This window comes from Typopeltis vanoorti, chromosome 26 (assembly GCF_054136105.1).
Source record: "Typopeltis vanoorti isolate ZY-2024b chromosome 26, IOZ_Tvanoo_1.0, whole genome shotgun sequence".
NCBI classification, from domain to species: Eukaryota; Metazoa; Arthropoda; class Arachnida; order Uropygi; family Thelyphonidae; genus Typopeltis; species Typopeltis vanoorti.
The window spans coordinates 12047373-12074959 of NC_143574.1; the positions used below are offsets into that span (position 1 = coordinate 12047373).

The 27587-nt window shown below is 36.5% G+C and overlaps 1 protein-coding gene across 3 annotated transcripts in view; it reads left to right on the forward strand.

Annotated features, from left to right (window-relative positions):
• Window positions 1-27587, forward strand: part of LOC150092329 (E3 ubiquitin-protein ligase RNF185-like) — a 69324-nt gene that overhangs the window by 22242 nt on the left and 19495 nt on the right. For all 3 annotated transcript variants that reach the window (XM_090414904.1, XM_090414902.1, XM_090414903.1), the window contains exons 3-4: window positions 3508-3636; window positions 14780-14837. In XM_090414904.1, coding sequence (XP_090271030.1) covers window positions 3508-3636; window positions 14780-14837 — 187 coding nt within the window. The remainder of the gene's footprint in view (window positions 1-3507; window positions 3637-14779; window positions 14838-27587) is intronic.

Genomic DNA, 27587 nt, shown 5'->3' on the forward strand with positions numbered 1-27587 from the left:
CTCCATCACCACCTCCCTCACAATGTTGAAAGTTTATTTTCCACTTGGTTAGAGTATAATAAATTTAGTTTAATCCTTTATCCAAGTGTGAGCAAACAAAGTTTGCGCCTGAAAGTATCTTCAGGACTGGGTTAAGGTGGTACACACCAGGGCAACTCGTTGCAAAGGTGGAGCAAGCTACCAACACTCCTATCCTAGTATCTCCTATAATGCAAAACACATCTCCTTGCGGATATGTCTATTGTTATGCATTAAGGGAAGGGCCACTACCCAGACCGGTTTCGACCTTTATTGAGGTCTCTTCAGTGGGAGCCAGGCCCAAGTCGAGATATCAGGCAGAAGCATTTGCAGGTCATCTCCACCTATAGGAATTGCCAATTGGTGTGCCACCCTTTTTTAATAAATTACTCTGGATTTAGAGAAAGATGTTGAAAGTTTATTTTCCACTTGGTTAGAGTATAATAAATTTAGTTTAATCCTTTATCCAAGTGTGAGCAAACAAAGTTTGCGCCTGAAAGTATCTTCAGGACTGGGTTAAGGTGGTACACACCAGGGCAACTCGTTGCAAAGGTGGAGCAAGCTACCAACACTCCTATCCTAGTATCTCCTATAATGCAAAACACATCTCCTTGCGGATATGTCTATTGTTATGCATTAAGGGAAGGGCCACTACCCAGACCGGTTTCGACCTTTATTGAGGTCTCTTCAGTGGGAGCCAGGCCCAAGTCGAGATATCAGGCAGAAGCATTTGCAGGTCATCTCCACCTATAGGAATTGCCAATTGGTGTGCCACCCTTTTTTAATAAATTACTCTGGATTTAGAGAAAGATGTTGAAAGTTTATTTTCCACTTGGTTAGAGTATAATAAATTTAGTTTAATCCTTTATCCAAGTGTGAGCAAACAAAGTTTGCGCCTGAAAGTATCTTCAGGACTGGGTTAAGGTGGTACACACCAGGGCAACTCGTTGCAAAGGTGGAGCAAGCTACCAACACTCCTATCCTAGTATCTCCTATAATGCAAAACACATCTCCTTGCGGATATGTCTATTGTTATGCATTAAGGGAAGGGCCACTACCCAATTGGCACACCAATTGGCAATTCCTATAGGTGGAGATGACCTGCAAATGCTTCTGCCTGATATCTCGACTTGGGCCTGGCTCCCACTGAAGAGACCTCAATAAAGGTCGAAACCGGTCTGGGTAGTGGCCCTTCCCTTAATGCATAACAATAGACATATCCGCAAGGAGATGTGTTTTGCATTATAGGAGATACTAGGATAGGAGTGTTGGTAGCTTGCTCCACCTTTGCAACGAGTTGCCCTGGTGTGTACCACCTTAACCCAGTCCTGAAGATACTTTCAGGCGCAAACTTTGTTTGCTCACACTTGGATAAAGGATTAAACTAAATTTATTACCCTCACAATGTTAAACAGAAATGGACTTAATGCTGACCCTTGATGCAAACCAACTGTTACTTGAAAACTTTGTCTGTCCCAGACAGGTCCGAACTCTTGTCTTCACATTTCTGTACATCTCCTGCACCAACCTGACATATTTCTCTGGCACCTTCTTCTCCCTCAGACACCTCCAGACTTCTTTCCTTGGCACTCTATCATATGCTTTCTCCAGATCAATAAATGCCAGATGTAGCTCCCGTTGTTTCTCTCGAAACTTTTCCATCATCTGCCGTAACCCAAAGATAGCATCTGTTGTTGAGTTACCAGGCATGAAGCCAAATTGTTCCTTTGCAATTTCCACCTCCTTCCTCAATCTTCTTTCAAGAACCCTTTCTAGGATTTTCATTGTGTGGGACATCAGCTTTATTCCTCTGTAATTTTTACAGTCTTGTGCATCCCCTTTACCCTTGTAGATGGGAACAAGAGTACTCTCCCAGCATTCCTCAGGTATATTTTCCTGTTGGCAAACTTTCATGAACAGGGCCCACTGATTTTCCATTCCTCATCCTCTTCATGGCCTCTGTCACTTCCACTCTACTGATGTTCTGCACCATCCTCTCAGAAGTCTACCCATCTTCTCTGTGAGTCCTTGCATTTTCCTCATTCAAAAGTCCCTCAAAGTATATTCTCCATCTGTTTCTTCTGTCCACATCCCTTCATAATACTCTTCCTTCAGCATCTTTGATCTGCCTCACAAATAGGATGTCCTTTGCTGCTTTATTTCTACATTTCACTAGTTGGTAAATTTTTCTCTGTCCTTCCTTTGTTTCTAATTGATCATACAGATCTTGATATGCCATGGCCTTTGCCTGTGCCACAACTCTCTTGGCTTCTTGCTCTCTCTCTGTACACCTCTCTGTCATCTTCCACTCTAGTTATGCCATAGGTACTGTAAAGATTAAAAATGAACAAATTGTGTCCTTTGCTGTTAGTTCATAGTATAGGAAGATTGTATTAGGCAGTGCAATGAATTTCAGTATTTTTACTATGGAATTTCATAAAAGTATATACTTTGTATAATTATTGTAAATCTTTACTTAATTCTGTATATTAAAAAAAAAAAATGTCATAAACTGCTAAATGGTAAAAGCCATAGCCACCAAACTTCTTGCAGTTCCTTTTTAGAATCCACTTTATTTCATTTGTTGTTTTTAGTTTTATTCTTTCTGATATAATTTATAATAGTATTTTATTTTATTTTATTTTTTTTTGTATACATAATACTCTTTCAAAATCTTTTTATAACTGTTATATAATCAGTTTGGTCTGAGTTCAGGTTTTTACCATCTGGACTTTCCCATGTATATAGTTATCTTTTTTTGGTTGTTGAAAGATGGTATTTTCTATTATCTGATCATTTTGCTCACAAAACTTAATTAATCTTACACCTCAGTCATTCATATCACCAAATCCTTGGTCCAATTACTGGGGCATTCCTCTTCCTGAGACCATGTGTAACCTGTGGACTTCTCTTTCTTTGGATGAACTTGGAAATTGCTGCCTATTTACAAACATTCAAGAAAAATGTAGACTGTTTTACTCAAATGACACATGGCTGTCCTTCCTCCCTCTGAAAGATCATTAACTGTAAATACTCATAATTTGGTGCACAGAATTAAAATTTGCATATTGCACAACCACATCCATTTTCCACTTTGTAGTCAAAGGGAACTTATGACTTTTGGAAGGAGAGTATGTTTGTAATATTTCAAAGAAACATGTCGGGTGTGTGTGCATGCGCACATGTACATGCATTCAAATTATGTGTATTCATAAGGATTTATATGGTACTTTGTGTTTTAAAGTAATATTTCTGCTTTGTTATATTTGATAGCATAGAATGTTTTTTTTTTAAATTTATATAATGCTGAATTTTGCTTTGTTTACAGTTAACATATTGCTTTTCATGGTGTGAGTTAAATTTTTTTTTGGAAATTTAACAGTAAGAGGATTAACTGTTCTTTTAATATTTTTAAGTAAATAATAAACACCACTCTTATTTACTATTGTATTAATTTATTTATTGAAATACTATTTTTATTCTTTGCAGTTGGCCTTGCCTACACAGGTGGTTAGAAACGAGACCTAACTCTCAAGTTTGCCCTGTATGTAAAGCTGCTATTAGCAGAGATAAGGTTATTCCATTATATGGACGAGGAGGTTCTAAGCAAGATCCAAGGTATACTTTTGTAGACTAAATGTAGAATTCATAATAGTATTTCATTAAAGAAATTAAGTTCAGAATAGCAAAAAAGGATTAAATTCAAAATTAATAACTGAAGAAACATGTACTCAAGTAAAACATTACTTTAATTAGTTTCCTTGGGTTATTATTTCTGTTTCAAATGTTTATTAGAAAGATATTTTAAAATTAAGAAAATGAATCTAAAGCAACTAAAAATACTTAGTTTGATAAAATAGATAGCATAGTAAATATCAAATAACTATTGTACAGAGATTAAGATTGTTCTTCAGAATGACTTTCTTACAAGAAATAAAATTTGAATATTCCTTTTCACTTTGATTAGCTTCAACATATCTTTCAAAGTCATTGCTGCAGAACTCGGTGAAGTCATTTAGGAGTAAATTTAGTTTCCTAGCCAGTTGTAGCTTATCTTGAGTCTTTAATTAATGATTTGGTTAATAATGATTGTTATATAATACTTTATCAACATATTTTGTCATCAGATTCCTGATATGCATTGTCAGGAGGTGTACAGGATATTATGGTAGTACTTTGTGAAAAGTTTACATCATTACAGACTTCCTGTCAAGTTTTCCTCCAGTTCAATCTGATATTTCTCAGGACATATTTTGTCTCTGTATTCTTTTTGTATAGTTTTTTGAGAACTTATCTACTCATCCAATTGATTTTCTGCTTGGAATGAACATAAACATAATGGTGGGCTTTAAGGACAGTATAATCTTTTATTATACTGTCCTTGGTAAATTCTAACTTCCAGTATATATTTAAAATTCTAACCTTGTTGTATCTGTAGCACCATCTCTTCCTTGACTGTGATTTAAGTTTTCTTACTGAGGTTAAATGTTTGTCACTGCACAGCAACAGCACTAAGCAATTGATATATTTCATTATTAATTCCTGTAATATTAAAACCAAGTTCTTATTGCCCCAGTTATTACTAAAGTAATATATATTACTTTAGAAAACTGTCATGAATTAACCCAAAAAATTACCTATTCTGGTTAGAGCATTTCATTCTCTCAGATAGTATCATTCATATGAAAATTATCTCTTGTCACAAGTGTCATCATCAAATTCCTGATATGTCCCTTCACAAGGGAGTGTACAAGATACTATGATAGATATAGAATATCTGTATTAAAATTCAGATATCCCACAAATTAAAAATAAGAAAATGATTAATTTAAAGTTAAAAAGGTAACATGATTAAGTTAAAGTTAATAATATGGTATTTATAAAGTTGTTAGTAAACGTTTAATTTTGCATGTTGCAAGTAAGATGTTTTACAATGTTATTTTTGTATTTTAGCTACGGAAGTTTTGCTGCTTAGATGTGAAATAAATTTATGTTAGTTGTTAGAGGTTAATTGTGATTTCAGGTGTTGAATGTTGTTTGTACATAAACATAATGGTTTACGAAATATGTTGTCAATGATGAGAAAAGCGAAAGTTACCACTGTATTTTTGGAAGTGATTAAATGAACTTACCTTGGTCAATAAAAGATTGTGGAATGAAGAACTGTTATAAATTCTGGCTGTTTCATAACAAAGGTATAATTAAATAAATTTTTCTGCGCTGTGAAGAAAGACTTCGTTTCAAGCCCAATGCTGGAAATCAATAATGGCTAGGAAGCAAAAATGATTTATTGAATGTTGCTGAGCATTCATCTGTTAGAGAGTAGAAAAAAAGGAACATAGCAGGAGAAAACTGTGGAGTTTGTATCATCAGTATATGAAGACGCTCAACTTAAAAGTCAAGACCAGATCTCTCCCCCCCCCCCCCCAATCAAACCAACTTACTCCTAGCCTTTCCTGGCATTATCACACCGCTTCTACAGTATCCTCAAGCTTTTCAAAAAACTTGCCATCTTTTTTTTGCTCAAGATGTTATTTTTCATCTATCCAATTACTTACTCCACACAAATCTGAAACTTGCCCAACCTTGGAGTACTGCTCTCAGATTTGGGGTGGTGCACCTAGAACCACTCAAAAAATTCTTGATGCTGTTCAGAAGAGGAAACTTTAGTGGATCAACAAGACAGTTTCCACATTGTATCTCTTCCAAAAATGAGTATTTATTATGTTACCATCTCTGCTAAACCTACATTTGCAATTATTTTCAGAATTGGGAGGAACATTAGAGATGACATATGAATGATAAATAATGAAGAAAGGAAATATTAACCCACAGATGATCAAAATGGGGATCTTCAAAATGATTTATTCTTTGACAAGGAATATTGGATGATACACAAATGCAACTGCACCTTTGTGGCGGATAGAATCGTACAGAGTGTAGTTTGATGGATAAGATGGGTTGTTGTTGTGGTAGAGATTTGGGGTTCAAATCAGATCATATTTGGATGTCTGCTGATGATAGGTGCATGTCATTTAGGTTGGTGTTTATATCACAAATATTATTATTATTGTATGAGTGCCTCCATGAAGTCCGAGGACTTATCGTGGGAGACGACCCAAATTATGCACACAATCTATCATACCTCTCCTTGAACCCATTAACAGACAAAGCACCCACAACTGACCTTGGAAACCCATTCCACTCATTCACAACTCTCCAAGCAAAACATCTAGTCTTCACATCCCCCTACTAAACACACCTTTATTCAACTGCCAGGGATGACCCCTTGTTCTCGCTCCTCGACCCCAGGTGCTAAAACCTGTACCAATCTTATAAAATCCTTTAAGCAATTTAAATGTTTCTATCATATTTCCTCTTTTTCTCCTATCAACCAACTTCTGCAATCCACAAAAATCCCCTCAATTCTATCTTCATAGGAAACAGACCACTTGCCTCTGAATCTTCTCCACCTCTTCATCCCCAGGATACTAGACTTGATTACTGATGTGATGGATCTACATCAGTAATCCAGATGTGGATCCAAGACCTTATAAAGAGAAATAACTTCCTCATCTCATCATCAAATTCCTGCCATGTACCTTCAAGGGGTGTACAGGATATGATAGTACTACATGAAAAATTTACATCATTACTAACTTCCTATCTACGTTTTTCCTCCAGATCAGTCTATTACTTATCAAGACTCCAGTATTATCAGATCTTATATTTCTATCGTCTAAGGCAATTCGTACTGTATCAATTCACCTATATCTTGGTCTTCCTCTGGGTCGTTTTCCTGCCAACCTGGCAGAGAACACTTGTTTTGCCAATCTTTCCTTGCCCATTCTGTATAAATGACCATCCCACCTGAGATTAGCTCTGCTAATGCATTCCTGGATGCTGACAATGTCAAGTTCTTTCCTAATATTCTCGTTTTTAATATGATATTGCCATTGATGCCATCTGTTCATGCCTCTAATCTTTCTCAGCACTCTCATATCTGCGGTCTCCAGTCTTTGGTCAAGTGTTTTACTTCTGACCCAGCTCTCAGATCCATAAGTTAAAACTGGTTTGAACACTGTCTTGTATACAGCTAATTTAGTGTTCCGTCTAATTTCTCTCTTATTCCATATGAATTTATTCAGCTGGTATGGTGGGAATTGACTTCCCACCATACCAGCTTTGCTGATTCTGTTGTCTATTTCTATATTTAATTTACCATCTTCACTAAAAATCATGCCTAAGTAGCTGAAATGTTTTACTTGTTCCACAGGTTCTCCATTCACAACACAGTTAACATTTTCAATGATTCTGCCTATTTTCATTGTCTTTGTCTTTTTATTGCTGACCTTCATACCATATCTATTACAACAGCTATTCAATTTAGTCAGGGAATCCTGCAGACTTGTAGCAGATTTATTTAGAAGTATAACATCATCTGCATAAAGCAAAGAGCTGACATTAACATCTCCAATTTTGATATCATACTAGATACCACTTTCCTTCATAATGTGATCCATATAGATAATGAATAACAGAGGGGATACTGTACATCCTTGTCTGACACCAGATTTAACATTAAACCATCTTCCTGTACTTCCTTCAGTTCTAACTGCTGACTTACAACTCAAATAAAAACTAAGTATTGCTTGATATAATGCCCCATTGACACCATATAACTGTAGCGTATTGAATAGCTTCTCTCTTGACACCTTATCGTATGCTTTTTCCAGATCTACAAAACTCAAATAGAGATGTTTGTTATATTCTCATGATTTCTCCACTATTTGTCGTAAGTGAAGATCTGATCCTGACAACCTCTATTTGGCTGGAATCTAGCTTGTTCTTCACCAAACTTTTCTTCTACAGTTCTTCTCAACCGTTTCTTGAGTATACTTACATATATCTTACCAGGAATACTCAGTAGGGAAATACCTCTGTAATTCTCACATTCAGTTTTATTTACCTACTGAGTATTCTTGGTAAGTTATATGCAAGTATAGTCAATGAGACTTTTCTTATTTCTTGCATCTTCTCTCCATATGAATTTGTGCACATTTTTATGTTTGAACATGGTGTTAGTAATAACCAGTCCATGTCCTCAGCAGAAATCCAACAAATATTTGGCATTATTATTAGCTTTGCTCTTTTCTCCAAATTTTCCCAATATATTTTTGTATGTCTGACAATCATTTTCTATTCTGCTATTTAGATCCCCAACAAGGACCAACTTTTCCTTTTTCATTGTGTCAGATGCTTTCTCTAAATCCTCAAAAAATTCCTCCACTTCTACCTTAGTAGAACTTCTGTGGGACCATAGGCACAAATAAGTCTCATTGTCCAGTCCCCCATTCTGATATTTGCCCACATCACTCTACTTGAGACTGCCTGCCATTCAAGAAGATTAGTCTCATATTTAGTGTTGAATACTATGACTACTCCTTCTTTTCCTTGATTGTCATTTCCTGAATATAACATTTTGTATTTATTGCTCAGAAAGATCTCACCAGTTTTTGTGTTTTTTTTGTTTCACTCACCCCTATTATGTCGATCTGATACTTATCTAATTCCTCAGCTAGCTCCATTTCTTTGCCATTCAGGCTTCTTATGTTGATAGTACTGATCTTTAACTCTAGTGATGTTGAGTTGGGGTGTTTTTTCAGATTTGTTCTGTAGCTGACTTTTTGATTTTTACCCTGGTTCTCTGGTGAAAACAATGGGGACCTTGTTTAAGCAGGCGATGCCTCAGCCGGCATGAAATTTTGTCATGTTGTACCATCATTTTGTAATTTAGTTTAAGCCAATAAGAATTACAATTTGGTCGGCTAAATCCCAAATTGTCAGCCCATCCTCGTTCGTTCAGTATCCAGGTAGATACTGAACTTCTCGTGGTGCACCCTGTTGGGTGCACCACGAGAAGGTGAGGATTGAACATTATTTTAGAAGTACTGGTCGGTTCTCCGCATTCCTTTAAAGGCTATGTGGAGGTCTCCTCTCAGTTATACCGCTTTGACCCTTAAGCATCCCACTTCCTTATCTGTACTTGTTAATGTGTTCTTCAATAGCCAAGTAATCTTATGGGCTAACTTATCCAACACCTTAGCAATATGTCCTCTAAACTTCTCTATCTACCAACATCCCTAAATCTCTAGCTTCATCCGTTTTCTGGAGTATACATTTCCAGCAATGTGATACATAGCTTGTAATCTGTTTATCCCAAAATGCATAACTTTACATTTCTCCACATTAAATTTTTGCCCATACTGACAGCCTATTTAAATCATCTTGCAAGCTCGCCACATCGCTTTGATTAGCTATTACTCTATCTACAACATCATCGATCATCACAAACAACTAAATATTTCCTTTCAGTAACCTGAAATGATAAATGAAATGATTTCAATAACCTGAAATTATAAAGTTTTCTTTATCATTTATGTACAAATTAAACAGCAATGGTCCCAGCACTGAACCTTGCAGCACACCACTAGTCACTGTTTTTGCCTTAATTCTGCCTCTCCATATACCACTTTTTGATATCTGTCCAGCAGCTACCCTCTTATCCATCCCCATTGACACATGACAGTAAACCTGCATTGACACAATTCAGGTTTACTGTCATGTTAGTATTTATTATTATTATTATTATTACAGGCAACTCCAAAGAGTCTTTAAACTCATCGAGGGAGGCCCTAAACATCATGTCAAGAACTATTCAGCATTCACACATCTATCATACTTTGCTTTGAACTCATTCACAGTCATGGCATCCACAACAGACTCTGGCAGCTTATTCCATTCATTCACCACTCTCCAAGTAAAAAAACCTAGTTCTAACACCCTTGCTCAGTTTCCATGGATGGCCCTTAGTTCTCCCACCACCACCAGACCTGTTCTGAAAAATTTCCTCTGAATTAATCTTGTAAAAATCCCCTCAGTAATTTGAATGTCTCAATCATATCACCCCTTTTCCACCTATCAACCAATTTCTGTAACCCACAGATCTTCAACCTGTTCTCATAAGGTTCATTCCATAGACCAGCTATCATCTCGGTCACTTGCCTATGGATCCTCTTTATCTCCTTCCCATCAAGAAGAAACCCTGGCACCCAGATTTGGGCACATTAGTCAAGATGGGGCCTTATCAAGGCTTGATAAAGATGAACAATAACCTGCTTGTCTCTGCTCGTCAAAGTATTCTTCAGTAACTAAGTGATCTGATGATCTGATTTAGCTACTTTTATTATGTGCCCCCCCTAAACTTCAACTCCCTATCCACCAACACTCCTAAACCTCTGACTTCGTCAATTTCCTGGAGTACAGTTCCACCGATGTGGTATACTACTGCTAATCTTTTCACCCCATAATGCATAACCTTTCACTTTGCTACATTAAACTGACATCCATTCTCCATAGCCCAGTCTGCCAGTCAAAGGTGAAGCTATTGAGAGCAGGGGAACTGCTCTGTCGGTTCACCTGTGAAATTGAGGTAGCTTAAAAAACAATTCTAAAGATATTTCAAAAAAAAAAAATTTCTGGATATGGATTATCCAGCCAGGAGAAGAACTACTTTGCATATGGACAAAATTAATCTTAACAAAGGTGCTTATACATTTTTTGAAGTGCACCCAACATCAGTCAGAAGCATACACAGAAACACCATATCTCTGAATGATGTGTGTGCGTGCACACACAGAAGATGCACTAGAATAATGCTCCTTGACCATTCAGTATGAAAAAGAATGTACAGGGTGTTCGGGATAAATTTGACATATTTATAATTAATTATATTTTTCCGTAAGTTACATGTATTAACACACACTTCTCTTCATTTAAAAGTTTGGACCCTTCTTCATTCATATACAAGATGTCAGAAAGGATGGATAGCTGGAACCCACCTGAATCATGGAAGAGAATAACTTGTATCATGATGATTCGTGCCCGCCATCAAAATAAGGATATTACGACTGCTGCCCAATGCTCCCTGAATACAGTAAAAACAATCAGGCATGAACTAGAGACTTGCAATGGTGACTACGAGGATGTAGCAAGAAGAAAGATCCCTAGCAGACGATCTGATTGCGTTCGTACAGCAGAATTCCTCGCAAATCTGCAGGAACAGGTGCTGAAGAACCCTGGCATTGGAATTCGGGCTTTGTTCGTGGAGTTGCTAACTGTAGTCAAGCCCTGGATAACAAGGGTAGCCAATGGTAGGCCGTATGTATGGCAGCAGGATTCGGCCCCTTGCCACACCTCTGGGAAAAGTCAAAAATGGTTGTCTGAAAATTTCTACGACTTCACCAGTCCAAATGTTTGGCCTCCAAACTCCCCAGACCTTAACCCCATGGATTATTTTGTATGGGGCACAGTTGAAAAAGACACCAATTGCACTTCCAGTAATACAAAAGCCCAGTTAATGGATAAAATTAAAACAGTTTTTGCGGCCCTTCCCAGGGAGACTGTAGCATCAGCTTGTTCGAGGTTCCGAAGCAGAATTGAAGCTGTGATCGATGCTAATGGTGGTTATTTTGAGTAAATCTTGTTGATAGTATTGTAATTAACTCTGCCTGTAGTGTTTTTTTGTCAATTCATTAAATTTAATAGATACAAAGAAGATTTTCTTTTTCCTTACGAAACTGTCAAATTTATCCCGAACACCCTGTATAAGTCCATCAAGTTGTCTTATTGTAAAACAGCAAACTGTAAAATTCTGACATTAGAAAGGGAGTAAGGAATGTTACAGCTTGTCCACAGTACAATACAAGTTACATTTCATTGCATTGGACTAAGTAAACTTTATAGATATAAAAACCAAATTGAAAAAAAAAAAAAAAAAAAAAATCTTAATAAAAAGCCAAGGTTTCTCTTTATGAACTATGCAGTTGAGAAAAATAGATTTGCTGTCAGTGGCAGCAGCTGCATAGGTACTTCACATTACTGGAGGAAATGGGCATTTCAGACTTCAAAAGATTGGCTCTTATGGTTTAAACACACTCGCACTTAAATTAGTCTCTATTCAACTCATTCTTAAGAGGGACAACAAATATTTACCATAAATTACTATCTGATTTCTCTCAGTTCAGTTCTTTCTGATGTAATTAATAAATTCCTATGGGTCCTTTTACTGTTAATCAAAATGAGATCTTTCTTATGCCATCCACCTCTGGACAAATGCCATGGAAAAGTTGGGGAAATTGCAAGTAATTCTTGATATTTCAGATGATCAGGTTTTGCACAAAAGTATGTCAAGTAAGCTCGTGTCATATGGATATGCTTTCTGACCTCTGTAACTGAGTTGCCAGCTTCAAGGTTATGTTCTTTCAGCTACTCTCTTCCTTCCTATATTTATCCTTTCTTTTATTAATAAAAAATTATGGAAACAACTACCATGTTATAGTAAAACTTCAGTTTAATATAAACCAAAATAAATGACCTTCTTTGGTTTTGCTGATGAAAGTATACATTGTAGTTTTGTCATTTGACAGTCTTTGCACTTTAGAAATTATCATTTTTCAGAATGTCAACTTCTATATTGATCTCCAAGCCATTCTTCGATAAGGTTCTGATAGCCTAAACCCAATCCTGTTTAATTTCTTGCAGAAACAAACTTTCTTCAAGTCCTACTTTGGACAACATCCAGATCTTTGGACGAAATAAGATTTCTCTTCTTGGGATTACCTTACGAGGGTTGTTTGAAAGGTTTGGTAAAAAAATAAGTTAAACACCTTTTTTTGGAGAAAATCACCATTATTTCTCAACATAGTCTTCATCGAGGTCTACACATTTGGTCCAGCGAGTTTCCAATTTTTTCATCCCTTCTAAAAAGTAGGATTTGATAAATTGTGCAAAATAGTCATTGACAGCCTTGATGACATCCTCGTTCCAAGAAAATTTTTTCCTGCTGAGCCAAATTTTTAAGTTTGGGAACAAGAAGTCACACAGGGCCAAGTCCAGAGAATATGGTGGATGTAGAACCAATTCGTCTGAATTTGTGCAATTTTGCCATTGCGATGACTGATGTGTGTGACAGTGCATTGTCTTAATGAAAGAGCACTTTTTTTGTGCACTAATCTTGGCTGTTTTTTCTTCAGTTCTTCTTTTAAATGGTCCAACAATAATGCATAATAGACTCATGTTATTGTCTTACCCTTTTCCAAATAGTCTATCATGATAATTCTTTGGGAATCCTAAAAAACAGTGGCCATCACCTTCCCAGCTGACAAAACGGTCTTCGCTTTTTTTCAGTGCTCTTTCACCAGGCAATGTCCACTGTTTTGACTGCTGTTGAACTCAGGTGTATAGTGGTGGATCCAAGTTTCATCTACAGTCATGAATCGATGCAAAAAATTCTGCGAATTGCATTGAAATGTCTTTTCGCATGCATTTTGATCAGCAGTCAACAATCGCAGCACCCATCGGGCACACAGCTTTTTCATGTGCAATTTTTCATGCAGGATATTATACACCAGTTCAGTTGAGGTGCCTACAATCTCAGCAATCTCATGTAATTTCACTCGGTGGTCTTTCATAACAATACCATGGATTTTGTCAATCATTTCCTTCATGGTGATCTCAGTCGGGCATCCGGAGCATGCTTCATCTTTGATGGACTTACGACCACGTTTCAACTCATTTATCCCATGAACTGCATCTAACTCGGCTTTGATCTGTGTAGCCATCCACTTCTTCAAATAAAAGTGTTTTATTACTGCACAAAACTTGTTTTTTTCCATTTTTATGAAAAATGCGAACATTGCCATTTTAAATGCTTGCCTAACGAGAGCTACGTGTCACATGTGGCTGAAATTTTGCCGGGGGTCATGAAAAAGATGATACATGCCGACACTGGTATGAATGAATGAATTGTGGCACCATCTATTGGAAATTTACCAAACTTTTCAAACAACCCTCATAACCTCCAGCCTTTCTTGACATAAGCGTATTAAAAATATCTCTTATGAATCCAAGGAATTAAGTTTTCTCTTTTGTGGGTATGATTTACATTAAACAAACAAACAAAAAAATCACATGCTCTTTTTTGTTGCCTGCATTTTCTACAAATATTTACATGGTTACTGTTCAGAATTAGCATCAGGAATTCCTCCACTTTGCTCCAGATCTGTTAGAACACATATACCAACAACTACAAACTCGCAGGACATTTTTGTTCTCTTCATTCATTTTTGTCATTACTGTCTTTTTGGAACAGACTTCCCTGTTAAGTATTTCCTAAAGAGTACAACGGATACATCTTCAGATATGATAGTAACAAGTTTCCTCTTTCTCTTCAACTTTACTGGTATCCACAGTACTAATGTATTATAGATTAAAAAGCTTTCATGTGGAATTACAATAAATAAAAGTCCAACATTTAAAAAAAATATGTTAATTTCATATGTTCTTTCATTCAAGCAACATTTACAGAGAATCTCCATCCTCCTCCTCATTCTTCATTCCATCTGCTGTACAGAGATTGTTGTCACCTGTGTGACTGCAGCTTCAAAAATATGTCTCCAACAAAATTTTACTGTTTTTCAAAATGTGCATCTTATATCAAAAATTTTCCATGTTTTATAATTGATGATTTTGAAAGTAAATTTTGGTGTTTTATAATTCCTGAATTGATGTGAATGCTTTTGTCTTTATTTTGTAATATGTGATGTTTAAAATGAATAAAGTTCTTTTTTTGGAATTTTTATAATAAAGATGATGCAGTAGAAAGTGAATAATATTGAGAATCATTATCTCTTCTGTTTAGGGATAAGCTTCCTCCAAGACCTCCAGGCCAAAGAACAGAACCAGAAAACAATCCTGTGGTAATGCGTTACATATATACTTGCGTGTGAATTTTAAATATGCCAAGTGTACATAAGATGAATGCAGTGATAATTCTGCCAAAATTATGGCTGATTTATCTTAAGCAACTAATGACCTATTATGACTTTGACATCAAATCAGTTAATTATAATTTCATTATTGTTAAGAATAAATTATTTTATTTGTTGTGGAGATATCAGAAACTACCAAGAGGAAACCCTTTGGACGATATAAAATGTCTCCTAAAACCCAATTGACCATATCACTAAGGACAACATTCTTCATTGAAGATGTCTCGAAGTAGTAAAGTTGCATAGGTATTGAGAGTAATGTTGTGAGAGAGAGAGAGATATTTATAACCCATTTCCTATCCAGTATGGCAGCAATGAAATTTTGGTTTTGCTAGTATTAGAGGAAAAGTTCTGTCAAGGTGTAGAATATTTTTATGAATGCTAGGGTTACATTGTGGCACTCTTGGAAAGGCATAGACGTTGGTTATGCATTTTTTACTAAATGATTTAAGGAAATTACAACGTCAACTAGGATATACATTAAAATAAATTTTAATATACTTCAATATTTCGGCAACGTCACATTGTTATTTTCAAGAAACTTAAGAACAAGACACATGCACGTAGGCACAACAAACAGTAAGTGAAGAAGAAGCAGGAAGCTATTATTTCTCCTAAAGTCCTAATGGAGTCCCCTAGCAGGCAATGTTGGTATTCTTGGGTGATTGGGCTGGAGGTCTTCTGATGTAGGTTTCCCAAATTTGAGGCAGTCTCATGCAGGCAAATTTGTTGAGGTTTGGATTGTTTCTTACGGCTGAAGCTGATTCCATGAAAAGCCTTTCATATTTGTATTTACTACGGTGTATTATCTTGGCTTTCTTCCACCGTATTCTATGGCAAGTATCCAGCGCGTGGTCAGCAAGACCAGAGTGGCTGTGTTGGTGAAACCGGATGTAGTCCTTGTGTTCTGAGATTCTGATATTGGCTGTCCAGCCTGTTTGGCCAAAGCAGGACAGCTTACAGCTGCAAGGGACCTGGTATACACCAGGTAGGTCTGGAGGGGGGGGGAGAAGGTTGGTCTTTAGTAGAGCGGATAAGGGATGCCAATTTTTTATATGGTCTGTAACAAGAAGTTAAGTCATGTTTTTTTTAGGATTTTTGTAATTTTTTTCGAGGTCCTCGGATATAGGGTAGGGTGATGGATTTAGAGTAATCCCTGTTGTGGGAGGGGGTTCTGGTTTACTGGTTTCAATATTTTTTGGATTTTTTTTGTAGGGGGGGGGGGTAGCCATTGGCTGAGAAAGTGTTGAGAATGTGGTTTAGTTCTGTGGTTAGGGCATTGTCATTTGAACAGATAAGTTTGGCCCTGTTGTGTAGTGTCTTAATGACTCCATATTGTTGCGAGGAGGGTGGTGGGATTGTTGGTGAATGTATCTGCCTGTATGGGTGGGTTTTCTATAGACTGAGAAAACCAAAGTTCCATCAGGCTGACGGGTGACTAGTGTGTGTCTAAGAAAGGAAGGCAGTTGTTTTTTTCTTCTTCCAGGGTGAATTTGATTCTGGGGTGTTGGTTGTTTAAGTGTGTTAGGAAGGAGAGGAGTGCATCGGAGCCATGTGGCCAAATAGCGAACACATCATCTACATAGCGAAGCCAAATGGTTGGTTTTTGTGGGGCAGAGTTTAAGGCTTTCTCTTCAAAAGTCTCCATAAAGAAGTTGGCCAAGGGTGGGGAGAGTGGTGAACCCATGGCTGTCCCCTCTATTTGTTTGTAGAATTTTACCTGCCAAATGAAATAGCCCGAGTTCATTGTGAACTGAAATAGGGTTGTAATATCGGGAGGAAATTTAGCTTGGATTAGCTCTAAGGTTTCTTTGAGTGGGACATTTGTAAATAAGGAGGAGACATCAAAACTGACCATTATGTCAGTGTGTTTGAGTGTAAGGTTTTCTATGCTGGCTTTGAAGTGGGCTGAGTTTTTTATGTGTGAAGGTGTGTTGCCAGTATAGTGCGAGAGAGCTTTGGCCAAATGTTTAGCTAGTTTGTATGTGGAGGAATCAATGCCATCCACTATGGGACGTAATGTCACATTTTCCTTACGTATTTTTGGGAGTCCATAAATACGGGGGCGGGGCGGGGGGGTATGTAGCTAAATGGTTTTAATTTGTCAGTGATTACACTCAAACACACTGACATAATGGTTAGTTTTGATGTCTCCTCCTTATTTACAAATGTTCCACTTAAAGAATCCTTAGAGCTAATCCAAGCTAAATTTCCTCCCGATATTACAGCCCTTTTTCAGTTCACAATGAACTCAGGCTATTTTGTTTGGCAAGGAAAATTCTACAAACAAATAGAGGGGACAGCCATGGGTTCTCCACTCTCCCCACCCTTGGCCAACTTTTATATAGAGACTTTTGAAGAGAAAGCCTTAAACCCTTCCCCACAAAAACCAACCATTTGGCTTCACTATGTAGATGATGTGTTCGCTATTTGGCCACATGGCTCCGATGCACTCCTCTCCTTCCTAACACACTTAAACAACCAACACCCCAGAATCAAATTCACCCTGGAAGAAGAAAAAAACAACTGCCTTCCTTTCTTGATGGAACCTGGGTTTTCTCAGTCTATAGAAAACCCACCAATACAGGCAGATACATTCACCAACAATCCCACCACCCCTCCTCGCAACAATATGGAGTCATTAAGACACTACACAACAGGGCCAAACTTATCTGTTCAAATGACAATGCCCTATCCACAGAACTCAACCACATTCTCAACACTTTCTCAGCCAATGGCTACCCCCCACCCCCAAAAAAAAAAAACCCAAAAAATATTGAAACCAGTAAACCACAACCCCCCCCTCCCCCCTCTCACAACAGGGTTTACTCTAAATCCATCACCATACCCTATATCCCTGGCACCTTGGAAAAAATTGCAAAAATCCTAAAAAAACATGACTTAACTTCTTGTTACAGACCATATAAAAAAATTGGCATTCCTTATCCGCTCTACTAAAGACCAACCTTCTCCCCCACCCCCCTCCAGACCTACCTGGTGTATACCAGGTCCCTTGCAGCTGTAAGCTGTCCTGCTTTGGCCAAACAGGCTGGACAGCCAATCTCAGAACACAAGGACTACATCTGGTTTCACCAATACAGCCACTCTGGTCTTGCTGACCACATGCTGGATACTTGCCATAGAATACTGTGGAAGAAAGCCAAGATAATACACCGTAGTAAATACAAATATGAAAGGCTTTTCATGGAATCAGCTTCAGCCCTAAGAAACAATCCAAACCTCAACAAATTTGGCTGCATGAGAACTGCCTCAAATTTGGGAAACCTACATCAGAAGACCTTCAGCCCAATCTCCCAAGAACACCAACATTGCACACTAGGGGGCTCCATTAGGATTTTAGGAGAAATAGTAGCTTCCTGCTTCTTCCTCCTTACTGTTTGTTGTGCCTGCGTGTGCGTGTCTTGTTCTTAAGTTTCTTGAAAATGGCAACGTGACATTGCCGAAATATTGAAGTATATTAAATTTATTTTAATGTATATCCTAGTTGACTTTGTAATTTCCTTAAATCATTTAGTAAAAAATACATTGTGGCAAGATATGTGCAAATATATACCATTCAAGCAGAACTAAGAAGACCAGAAGAGACAATTCCACATTCACTTGTACATATTATGGAAACATTATGCTTGGTTGGTAATAACAGATTTTGAATTTTCAGCTGTTATCCTTAATATAGTGTTTCTTTTAGCAAAAGTTTTTTGTTATCACTGTTATTCTCCTACCCACCTCAGTTCTTGTGCTTTCTCCAAAAAAAGATATTGATATTGATCAGTATCTTTTTTTTTTGGTAAATTACACTGGTAGAGAATGAATTGTGAGAATAATCAATAATAAATATTTTTTGCATATATCTACATTGAGAGGCTATCCATCGAATTACAAAATATTATTGTATAATTTGTCTAGTCATAGCATCAGTTACACGTAATGGTGAGTGAGCTCTTAAAGAGAGCAAGTTTTGTTGGAGACTACTGGATGTAGCCCTTTATTATTAAACATGGAATGATTTATTTTTATGCACAAAGTTGAATTTTTATTCACAGTGAAATGAAACTGTATATAGTGAATAAATCTCCAACACACATACAAACACACATACACTACCATCACCATTACCACCACACTACAAAGGTGCAAGCCAAACAAATTATTATGTAGCAGGAAATATAAGGTACATTGTTTCTAAGAATATTTAATTCATATCTATTCCTTGGATTCTTTAATCCCAAAAAAGAAAGAAAAGCCTTTTGTTTTCAGAAATCTGAGAAAAATCTAGCTAATTTTAATAGATTAGCAAGGCTTACATTTTTTTTATAAATCACTTGGGCAATAAAGAATTGTGAAGTATAAGAGACTTTACTTCAGACATATTAGAGTTTTAATTTTGCATCCAAAATTATATTTAAAAAATTACCTGACTATTTTATGAAAGAAATGACTGTGGTTATCTATACAATGTTTGATTGTATAGATAACCACAGTTTTCTGATAATTGTACTGCAGGAAAATAAGAATGACAATCATATTTAAGTAAACAATAACATTCAGCACCAGATACAAGTGCAACTCAATGTTTCTAGAGATAGGAGGGAAAAAAAATTCTCATGGTGCACTCCATCAGTAGATAATCTACCTGATACATACATAATGAATAAGAATAGGCTGGCAATTTGATATTTAGTCAATCCAATAGTATTCTCTATTGGCTTAAACCAAAAGACAACATCAGGAAGTGCCATGCAAGCTGGATATATTGCTTGGTTAAACAAGGTCCTGATGATTTCATCTGAGAACAATGATTAAGTAACAAGATTCAACTCAACATCAGCAGAAATTCAAGATGGGCACCATCAACTAAGAAATCAAATGGTAAGATTCTGTTTTCTTTGTTGATGGCAGGCGATTTTGAGTAGAGTGATATGGACAAACATCAAAATGGGGAATTAGACAATGAGATGTATTTGTGCCTATGGTCCCACAGAAGATTATAAGAAAGAGGTGGAGGTATTTGACAAATTATTAGAGAAAGCAGATCAAAGAAAAGGAAAAGTTGACCCTTGTTAGAGATTTAAACAGTAGAGTGGGAAATGAATATCATACCCAGAAATGTTTGTGAAAATTTGAAAACAACTAATAATAGTACATATGTGTTGAATTTCTGTTCAGGACATGGACTGGTGATTGCTAATGTCATGTTAAAACATAAAGATCAGTATAAACTCACCTGCAGTCAAGCAGTAAAAAAAAAAAAAATCTTGTATAAAGATATCACTGTTATTGTTGAGAGCCTGTGTAGCTCAGTGGATGTGGCATTTGCACACCATAGCGCTTGGCTGCATGAAGGAAGACTTGGTTTCAAATCTAGTCGGCGATTAGAGGAACTTTTTCTAAGCTTTTTTTTTTTTTCAATCAGTTAATTCAATCGACTAACTTTCCCAAGTTAGTCGATTTCTGGCATGGGCAAGTGGGTTTTTTCTCCCATAAACTCAAGAAAATCAACCGTAGAATCCACACTATGTCAGACATTAAATATATTGTTAGGGACCACTAGATGGTGGCACTTGTTGAGCGGTCTCTTCACTGCGTGCCACTTAATTAGTGATAGCCTCGGGCCAGCTATCTCTGATTGGTACCAGTGGAGATTGAACTGCCCACTCAGTCTACAAAATTTAGATAGGGCTAGAAGGGCCTCGCCTACTCCCTATACCGGAATAAAAAGGCATTAGCTGAGCTGATTTGTTGATAGTGATATCTTCATGCTAGTTCAAGAGGATTTGAAATAGGACATGATCTCCATTTAGTTTTGAGCAGGATTAAAAATGAACATTTTGAAAAGAATATGCAAGAAAGTTCAGCATATATCAGAGGTGAATAGACTAAAGTTTGCCAATATATTCAAAGAAAAATTAAAGTGTTTGAAAACAAGAATTGACCCTTGGATACTTGGTGGCAGACTGCTCTGCAGAAAGCATTTATTCAGTAAGATAGACATGTGGTTAAGTTGTCTACAAGGATAGAAAAGTCAGAACCCCATGATGGAATCAGAAAGTTAGATATACTCGAGGAACTTTTGTAGAAAGTCGGCATGCACTTTGAGAGAATAGAGAAAAATGCAAGAAAGTGAAGCAGTGTATTAAAGTAGCTAAACAGAGTCCTGGGAACATTTTGGTAAGAATGTGGAAAATATATCAGGAAGGTAACAAAATGTTCAGGTAACCATTTAAAAAACTAAGAAGTGGTGGAAGAGTACCTACAAAAGGAATCAGATAATAAATTTGAGGTGGAAATGCCATAAACCTGAATGGTGGAAAGGCAGCTAAAGATGATATTCAACCAGAAATGCCCAAATATGGAGATGTAAAAGTTTTGCAGTGGTTGCATTTCATAATTCAGAAGGCATGGTCTGGAGGTCAAATTCTGGGTAATTGGAATAGAGCACTCATATTAATTGTCTATAAAAAGTGAAATGAAATTGCTTGTGAGTTGTAGAAGAATTTCCCTGCTGAGTGTTCTAGATAAGCTTTATACATGTATACGTAAGAAAAAGGATAAGAAAAATTGTGGAAGAGAAACTTGGAGAAGTTTTACCTGGTATACAGTTGCTAAAACTTGTTTTGCAGTTAAGAAGTGGTGTCTTAAAAAACACCAGACCTATTGCGAATAGGAATACCAGATATGTCTTACCTTTGTGCCAGGAGTCCAGAGGTGCATGTCGGTCTAAAAATAGAATTTTCCTTCCAAAATACAAGCACTATAGTAAGAGTAGGTGAAGTGAGATCTCTCTTTCTCTCTCTCTCTCTTGTGAAAAAACAACAAAAGAAAAAGACAGGACTGTGTCCTGACAGCACTGATGCTGATGAAGCAATCCTCCACTATAGAATAGCGAGGAGATCAGTTTTTAAGGTATTGGTCATGGAAGATCTAGAAGCTTAAATGTTTAAACACTGCGAAGTTTGTTAAATATGTGTACCATTATTAGCAATACTGTGGACAAAATAGGGTCAGCAAGAGAAAGATCACTTGTATAGGAGGAAGATGAGTGCTAAGTGCAAAGCCCTAGGATACTTGGGCATTTGCATTAAACTCTTAAGAGAAGAAGCCATTTACCCTGGCATACAGTGATTGACTGGAGGGGGAACTGGCTCTTGATCCACAAATGATAGACATTAAACAAAAAAAAATGGCTAAGTAGATCCCAATGCCAGACTCAAATGCACTGGAAATGTTAAGAATAATCACACGAATCTTCCCCTTCCAGATCTCACATGACTAGTTCCTAGAAGTGGATTGATGTTCGCCTACCACTCATTCCACAATTCATCATTGTGGATCAGTGGTAGAATCCACTGTTGTTGTTTTTTTATATAAGGAAAAAAAACTAGTGGTAAGGTTTTAAGCAGAAAGAGAGTGCGTTACTATTTTATACACATTTTCATGAACTTAAGAAAAATTTGAAGATTCTCTCCCACTCCTACCCCTTTTTATGACACACAAGTCATTACTAACTTATGCTGGATTTCAGTAGAATCTTGTGAATCCAGAGGCATTACTTATGGAGATAGCTTCTTAAAACAAGCAGTATTTTTTTCATAGAATATGCTTATATTCTATGAAATGAAGTATATATATATAGTTCTCTCCTTTATTTTTTTTTTTCCTAGTTAGTATTTCAGCCCTGTTGCAAATTTATTTTAGGAATTGTTCCAGAATTGTTTACACTGAGTTCTTAATGTCCTTAAATCTTATGCTTTCTCAGTGAAGTTTTTGTTTCTTATTTTGCTTATCTCTCCATGGAATTCTTTTCCTTTTGATAGCTGTTTATTTCTTGCATTTTTGCATAGCTCTTTCCATTTCTCTTTCTGCATATTCAGGGTATTGTGACGATGGCTGAACAGACTCAGCATGGAATGTTAATTTGAACAAAATATTTTAATTTGGGATTTACAGTATCTCTCTTAACCATTTTAAACTGAATAGAGATAAGTCATTACTTCATTTTTATACTTTCAAGCTCCTGTCTATATCTTTACTGCTGACTGACTAGTGATTGTTATTTATTTACATATAAAGTTTTTGTGAATATATATGAGGGATAGTACATAAGTAATGTCTTCTATTTCTATTTTTCCTCCTCAGAAAATATAATCTATTTAACAATGGCTTTTATGTGAATTAATCCTCTATCTTTTGCAAGCATTCACTCATTTTCAGTTTCCATCCCATCATTGTCTATGCACTTTTGCCATTGCTAAGTGGGAACTGTATACTGACCCTGTAAAAGTCTATTCCATTGTTGCAGCTTTTTAGTAACAGCTTGTTTCAGCTCCTAATTTTCTATAAAATGCCATCTTCAGGATGCATCCTTCATGTGGACCAAACAGGTGGTTGTCAGAGGATGCCACTTGTGGTCTGTGAACAGGATGGGAAAGATCATTCCCACTAAGTGTTACATTTGCATCCCTTTGCTCTAACTGGTGTGAGGTTAGGCATCATGGAGGAGGAGCACCTCATTTGTATCTCTAGTCAACTGATTTTGGTATCATATACATTTTTGATATGGGTATGAATTTCTATCTGACTCACATCTTCTGCAGTAAGAAATTCAATCACCACTCTGCATTGTACATATGACCTATTTGTGTACTGTGCTCGTGTGATCCATCACAGTACCATTCACCTACGGTGGAACTAAACTACTATTGCCCACTCAGTGATGTGTAGAGCTTTGTGATAATCTTAAAACAAAATCTTTTTTTTTTTTCCATACCCAGCAGGAAAGGAAAAAAAGTAATGAGACTGCATTCAAATTAGTTGAAATATGGATAAGGAAAATATTTTCCCACTTCTCTCAATGAAAATTGTACCCAAAGGAACTAAATAAACTTATTGCAGCTTTCATACAAGCTTTGGAAAGGCTTGGAAAATTTATCTGCTGCTGGTATTTACTTCTTTATATTAACATCTGAAAACACACCCCAACTCAACATCACCATAGTTAAAGATCAGTACTATCAACATAAGAAGCCTAAATGGCAAAGAAATGGAGCTAGCTGTGGAATTAAAGTACCAGATCGACATAATAGGGGTGACTGAAACAAAAAAGACAAAAACTGGTGAGATCTTTCTGAGAAATAAATACAAAATGTTATATTCAGGCAATGACGATCAAGGAAAAGGAGTAGTCATAGTATTCAACACAAAATACGAGGCTAATCTTCTTGAATGGTAGTCAGTCTCAAGTAGAGTAATGTGAGCAAATATGAGAATGGGGAACTGGACAATGAGACTTATTTGTGCCTATGGTCCCACAGAAGGTTCTACTAAGGTAGAAGTGGAGGAATTTTTTGAGGCTTTAGAAAAAGCAACTGACACAATGAAAAAGGAAAAGTTGGTCCTTGATCGGGATCTAAATAGCAGAGTAGGAAATGATTGTGAGACATACGAAAATATTTTGGGAAAATTTGGAGAAAAGAGCAAAGCTAATAATAATGGCAAATACCTGTTGGATTTCTGCTCAGGACATGGATTGGTTATTACTAACACCATGTTCCAACATAAAATGTGCACAAATTCACATGGAGAGAAGAGGCAAGGAATAAGAAAAGTCTCATTGACTATGTTATTGTTGATAGTGATGTTCCCCCCCCTTGTGTGCAGGACACCAGAGTGTACAGAGGATGTGAAATGGGAAGTGATCACTATTTAGTCTTAAGCAGGATAAAATTGAATTTCATATTGAAGAGAATAACATGTAAAAATGTTTTAAAGCAAATAAAAGTTGAGCAGCTCTCAGATGTGAACTGTAGACTAAAATACACAAAGATTATTGAAGAAAAATGAAAGAGTTTGAGAACAGGAATCAAACCTTGGAGATTCAGTGGCAAGCCTTGAAGAAAGCTATGATTGATTCAGCTAGAGAGGCATGTGGTGAAATTGTCAGCAAGGATAGAAAAATTAGAAATCCATGGTGGACACAGGAAGTTAAAGAGGCAGTGAACGAAAAGAAGAAAGCATATCAAAAGTTCCTGGCAAATAAGTCAGCTTGTGCTCTTAGAGAATACAGAGACAAATGCAAGAATGCTAAACACTGTAAAACTAGCTAAACAAAAGTCATGGGAGGACTTTGGCAAGAATATGGAAAATAAATATCAAGAAGGTGGCAAAATATTCTGGAGGTTGTTGAAGAAGCTTAGGAATGGAGGAATGAGTGCTGTAAAAGGAGTTAGAGATGATAAAGGTGACATGAAAATGGGAGAAAAAGATATCCTTGAAGTATGGAGTAATTACTTTGAAAAACTGCTAAATGAAACAAGCAGTGATGACAGCTCAGTGGTAAAAAAACACTGACCAGGCATGCAGTCAGGAATACATATCCATACCTGAAGTAGAAAAAGCCATCGAAGGCTTGAAATGTGGAAAGGCAGCAGGAGTGGATGATATTCGACCAGAAATCTTGAAGTATGGTGGTATACAGTGGCTGCACTGCATAGTTCAGAAGGCGTGGACAGAGGGACGAATTCCTGATGATTGGAGTAGAGCTCTCATAGTACCCATATATAAAAAGGGAAATAAAACTGAATGAGAATTACAGAGGTATTTCCCTAATGAGTGTTCCTGGCAAGATCTATGCAAGTATACTTGAGAAACGGTTGAGAAGAATTGTGGAAGAAAAGCTTAGTGAAGAACAAGCTGGATTTAGGCCAAATAAAGGTTCACTTTACGACAATTAGATCTTCACTTTATGACAAATAGTCGAGAAAGCATGGGAATATAACAAAGATCTGTATTTAAGTTTTGTTGATTTGGAAAAGGCATATGACAAGGTGCCAAGAGAGAAGCTATTCAATACAGTACAGTTATATGGTGTCAATGGGGCATTATATCAAGCAATACTTAGTCTTTATTTGAGTTGGAAGTTAGAATTGAAGAAGTACAGGAAGATGGTTTAATGTTAAATCTGGTGTCAGACAAGGATGTATGTTATACCCTCTGTTATTCATTATCTATATGGATCACATTATGAAGGAAAGTGGTATCTAGTATGATATCAAAATTGGAGATGTTAATGTCAGCTTTTTGCTTTATGCAGATGATGTTATACTCTAAATAAATCCGCTACAAGTCTGCAAGATTCTCTGACTAAATTGAATAACTGTTGTAATAGATATGGTATGAAGGCCAGCAATAAAAAGACAAACAATGAAAATAGGGAATCATTGAAAATGTCAACTGTGTTGTGAATGGAGAATCTGTGGAACAAGTAAAACGTTTCAGCTACTTAGGCACGATTTTTACTGAAGATGGTAAATTAAATATAGAAATAGACAACAGAATCAGCAAAGCTGGTATGGTGGGAAGTCAATTGAATAAATTCATATGGAATAAGAGAGAAATTAGTTGGAACACTAAATTAGCTATACAAGACAGTGTTCAAACCAGTTTTAACTTATGGATCTGAGAGCTGGGTCAGAAGTAAAACACTTGACCAAAGACTAGAGACCACAGATATGAAAATCCTGAGAAAGATTAGAGGCGTGAACAGATGGCATCAATGGCAATATCATATTAAAAATGAGGACATTAGGAAAGAACTTGACATTGTCAGCATCCAGGAATGTGTTAGTAGAGCTAATCTCATGTGGTATGGTCACTTAAACAGAATGGGCGAAGAAAGATTAGCAAAACAAGTGTTCTCTGCCAGGTTGGCAGCAAAATAACCCAGAGGAAGACCAAGATATAGGTGGATTGATACGGTACAAAGTGCCTTAGACGATAGAAATATAAGATCTGATAATGTTGGAGTCTTGACAAATAACAGACTGATTTGGAGGAAAATTGTAGCTAGGAAGTTAATGATGTAATTTTTTTCATGTAGTACTATCATATCCTGTACATCCCTTGAGGGTACATGTCAGGAATTTGATGATGATGATGATTAACATTCATCTGCTAATAGTATTTACTTCTTCTACTGTTACATTTTTCTGAATGTCATAAATGCTACCAAAAATTGCAATACTTTCAATCTCAGTTTCAACTTGCAACACAGAAAAAAAAAACATTATATATTGTTTATAAAGTTATATATTGTAGGGTATCAAGTTTAGCAGTGAGCATTTTAATTTAGTAACCTCTAAATTACACTTTGAGTTCTCATTCTCGTTGTAGTATTTTATGTCATGATAATTTCACAACTTCATGCAGGTGGTGCTTTGAAAATGTCACAGATAAAGTATTTTGTCACTTTTTTTAATATATATATATATATTTGTGTATCATCCTCCTCCACTCCCATACACATGCATGCACACATGAGGCCACAAGATCTATAACATAACAATGTCTGTCCTCTATGGGCAAATGGTTAAAGAGAAAGAAGCAATTTGTTAATGTGTTTCTCGAAGAGCTTGTCATTGTAGAAAAATGAAATATGGAAGTCTCTTCTAAAGAAAATGGGTAGATAGAATGAAACGAAAAGATGAGAGGTTGGTTTGATAAGTTTGGAGCTGAGTTCAGTGATACAACACCTGTAAATCCTCACAAAAAAAACATGCTTCTGTGAGAGAACAGACATCTATTTATTAAGACAAAGGTTTTTGGAGGGAGGAAGCCAAGTATGTGATGTAATGTGCTTGTTCCAGGATAGGCCATATATGA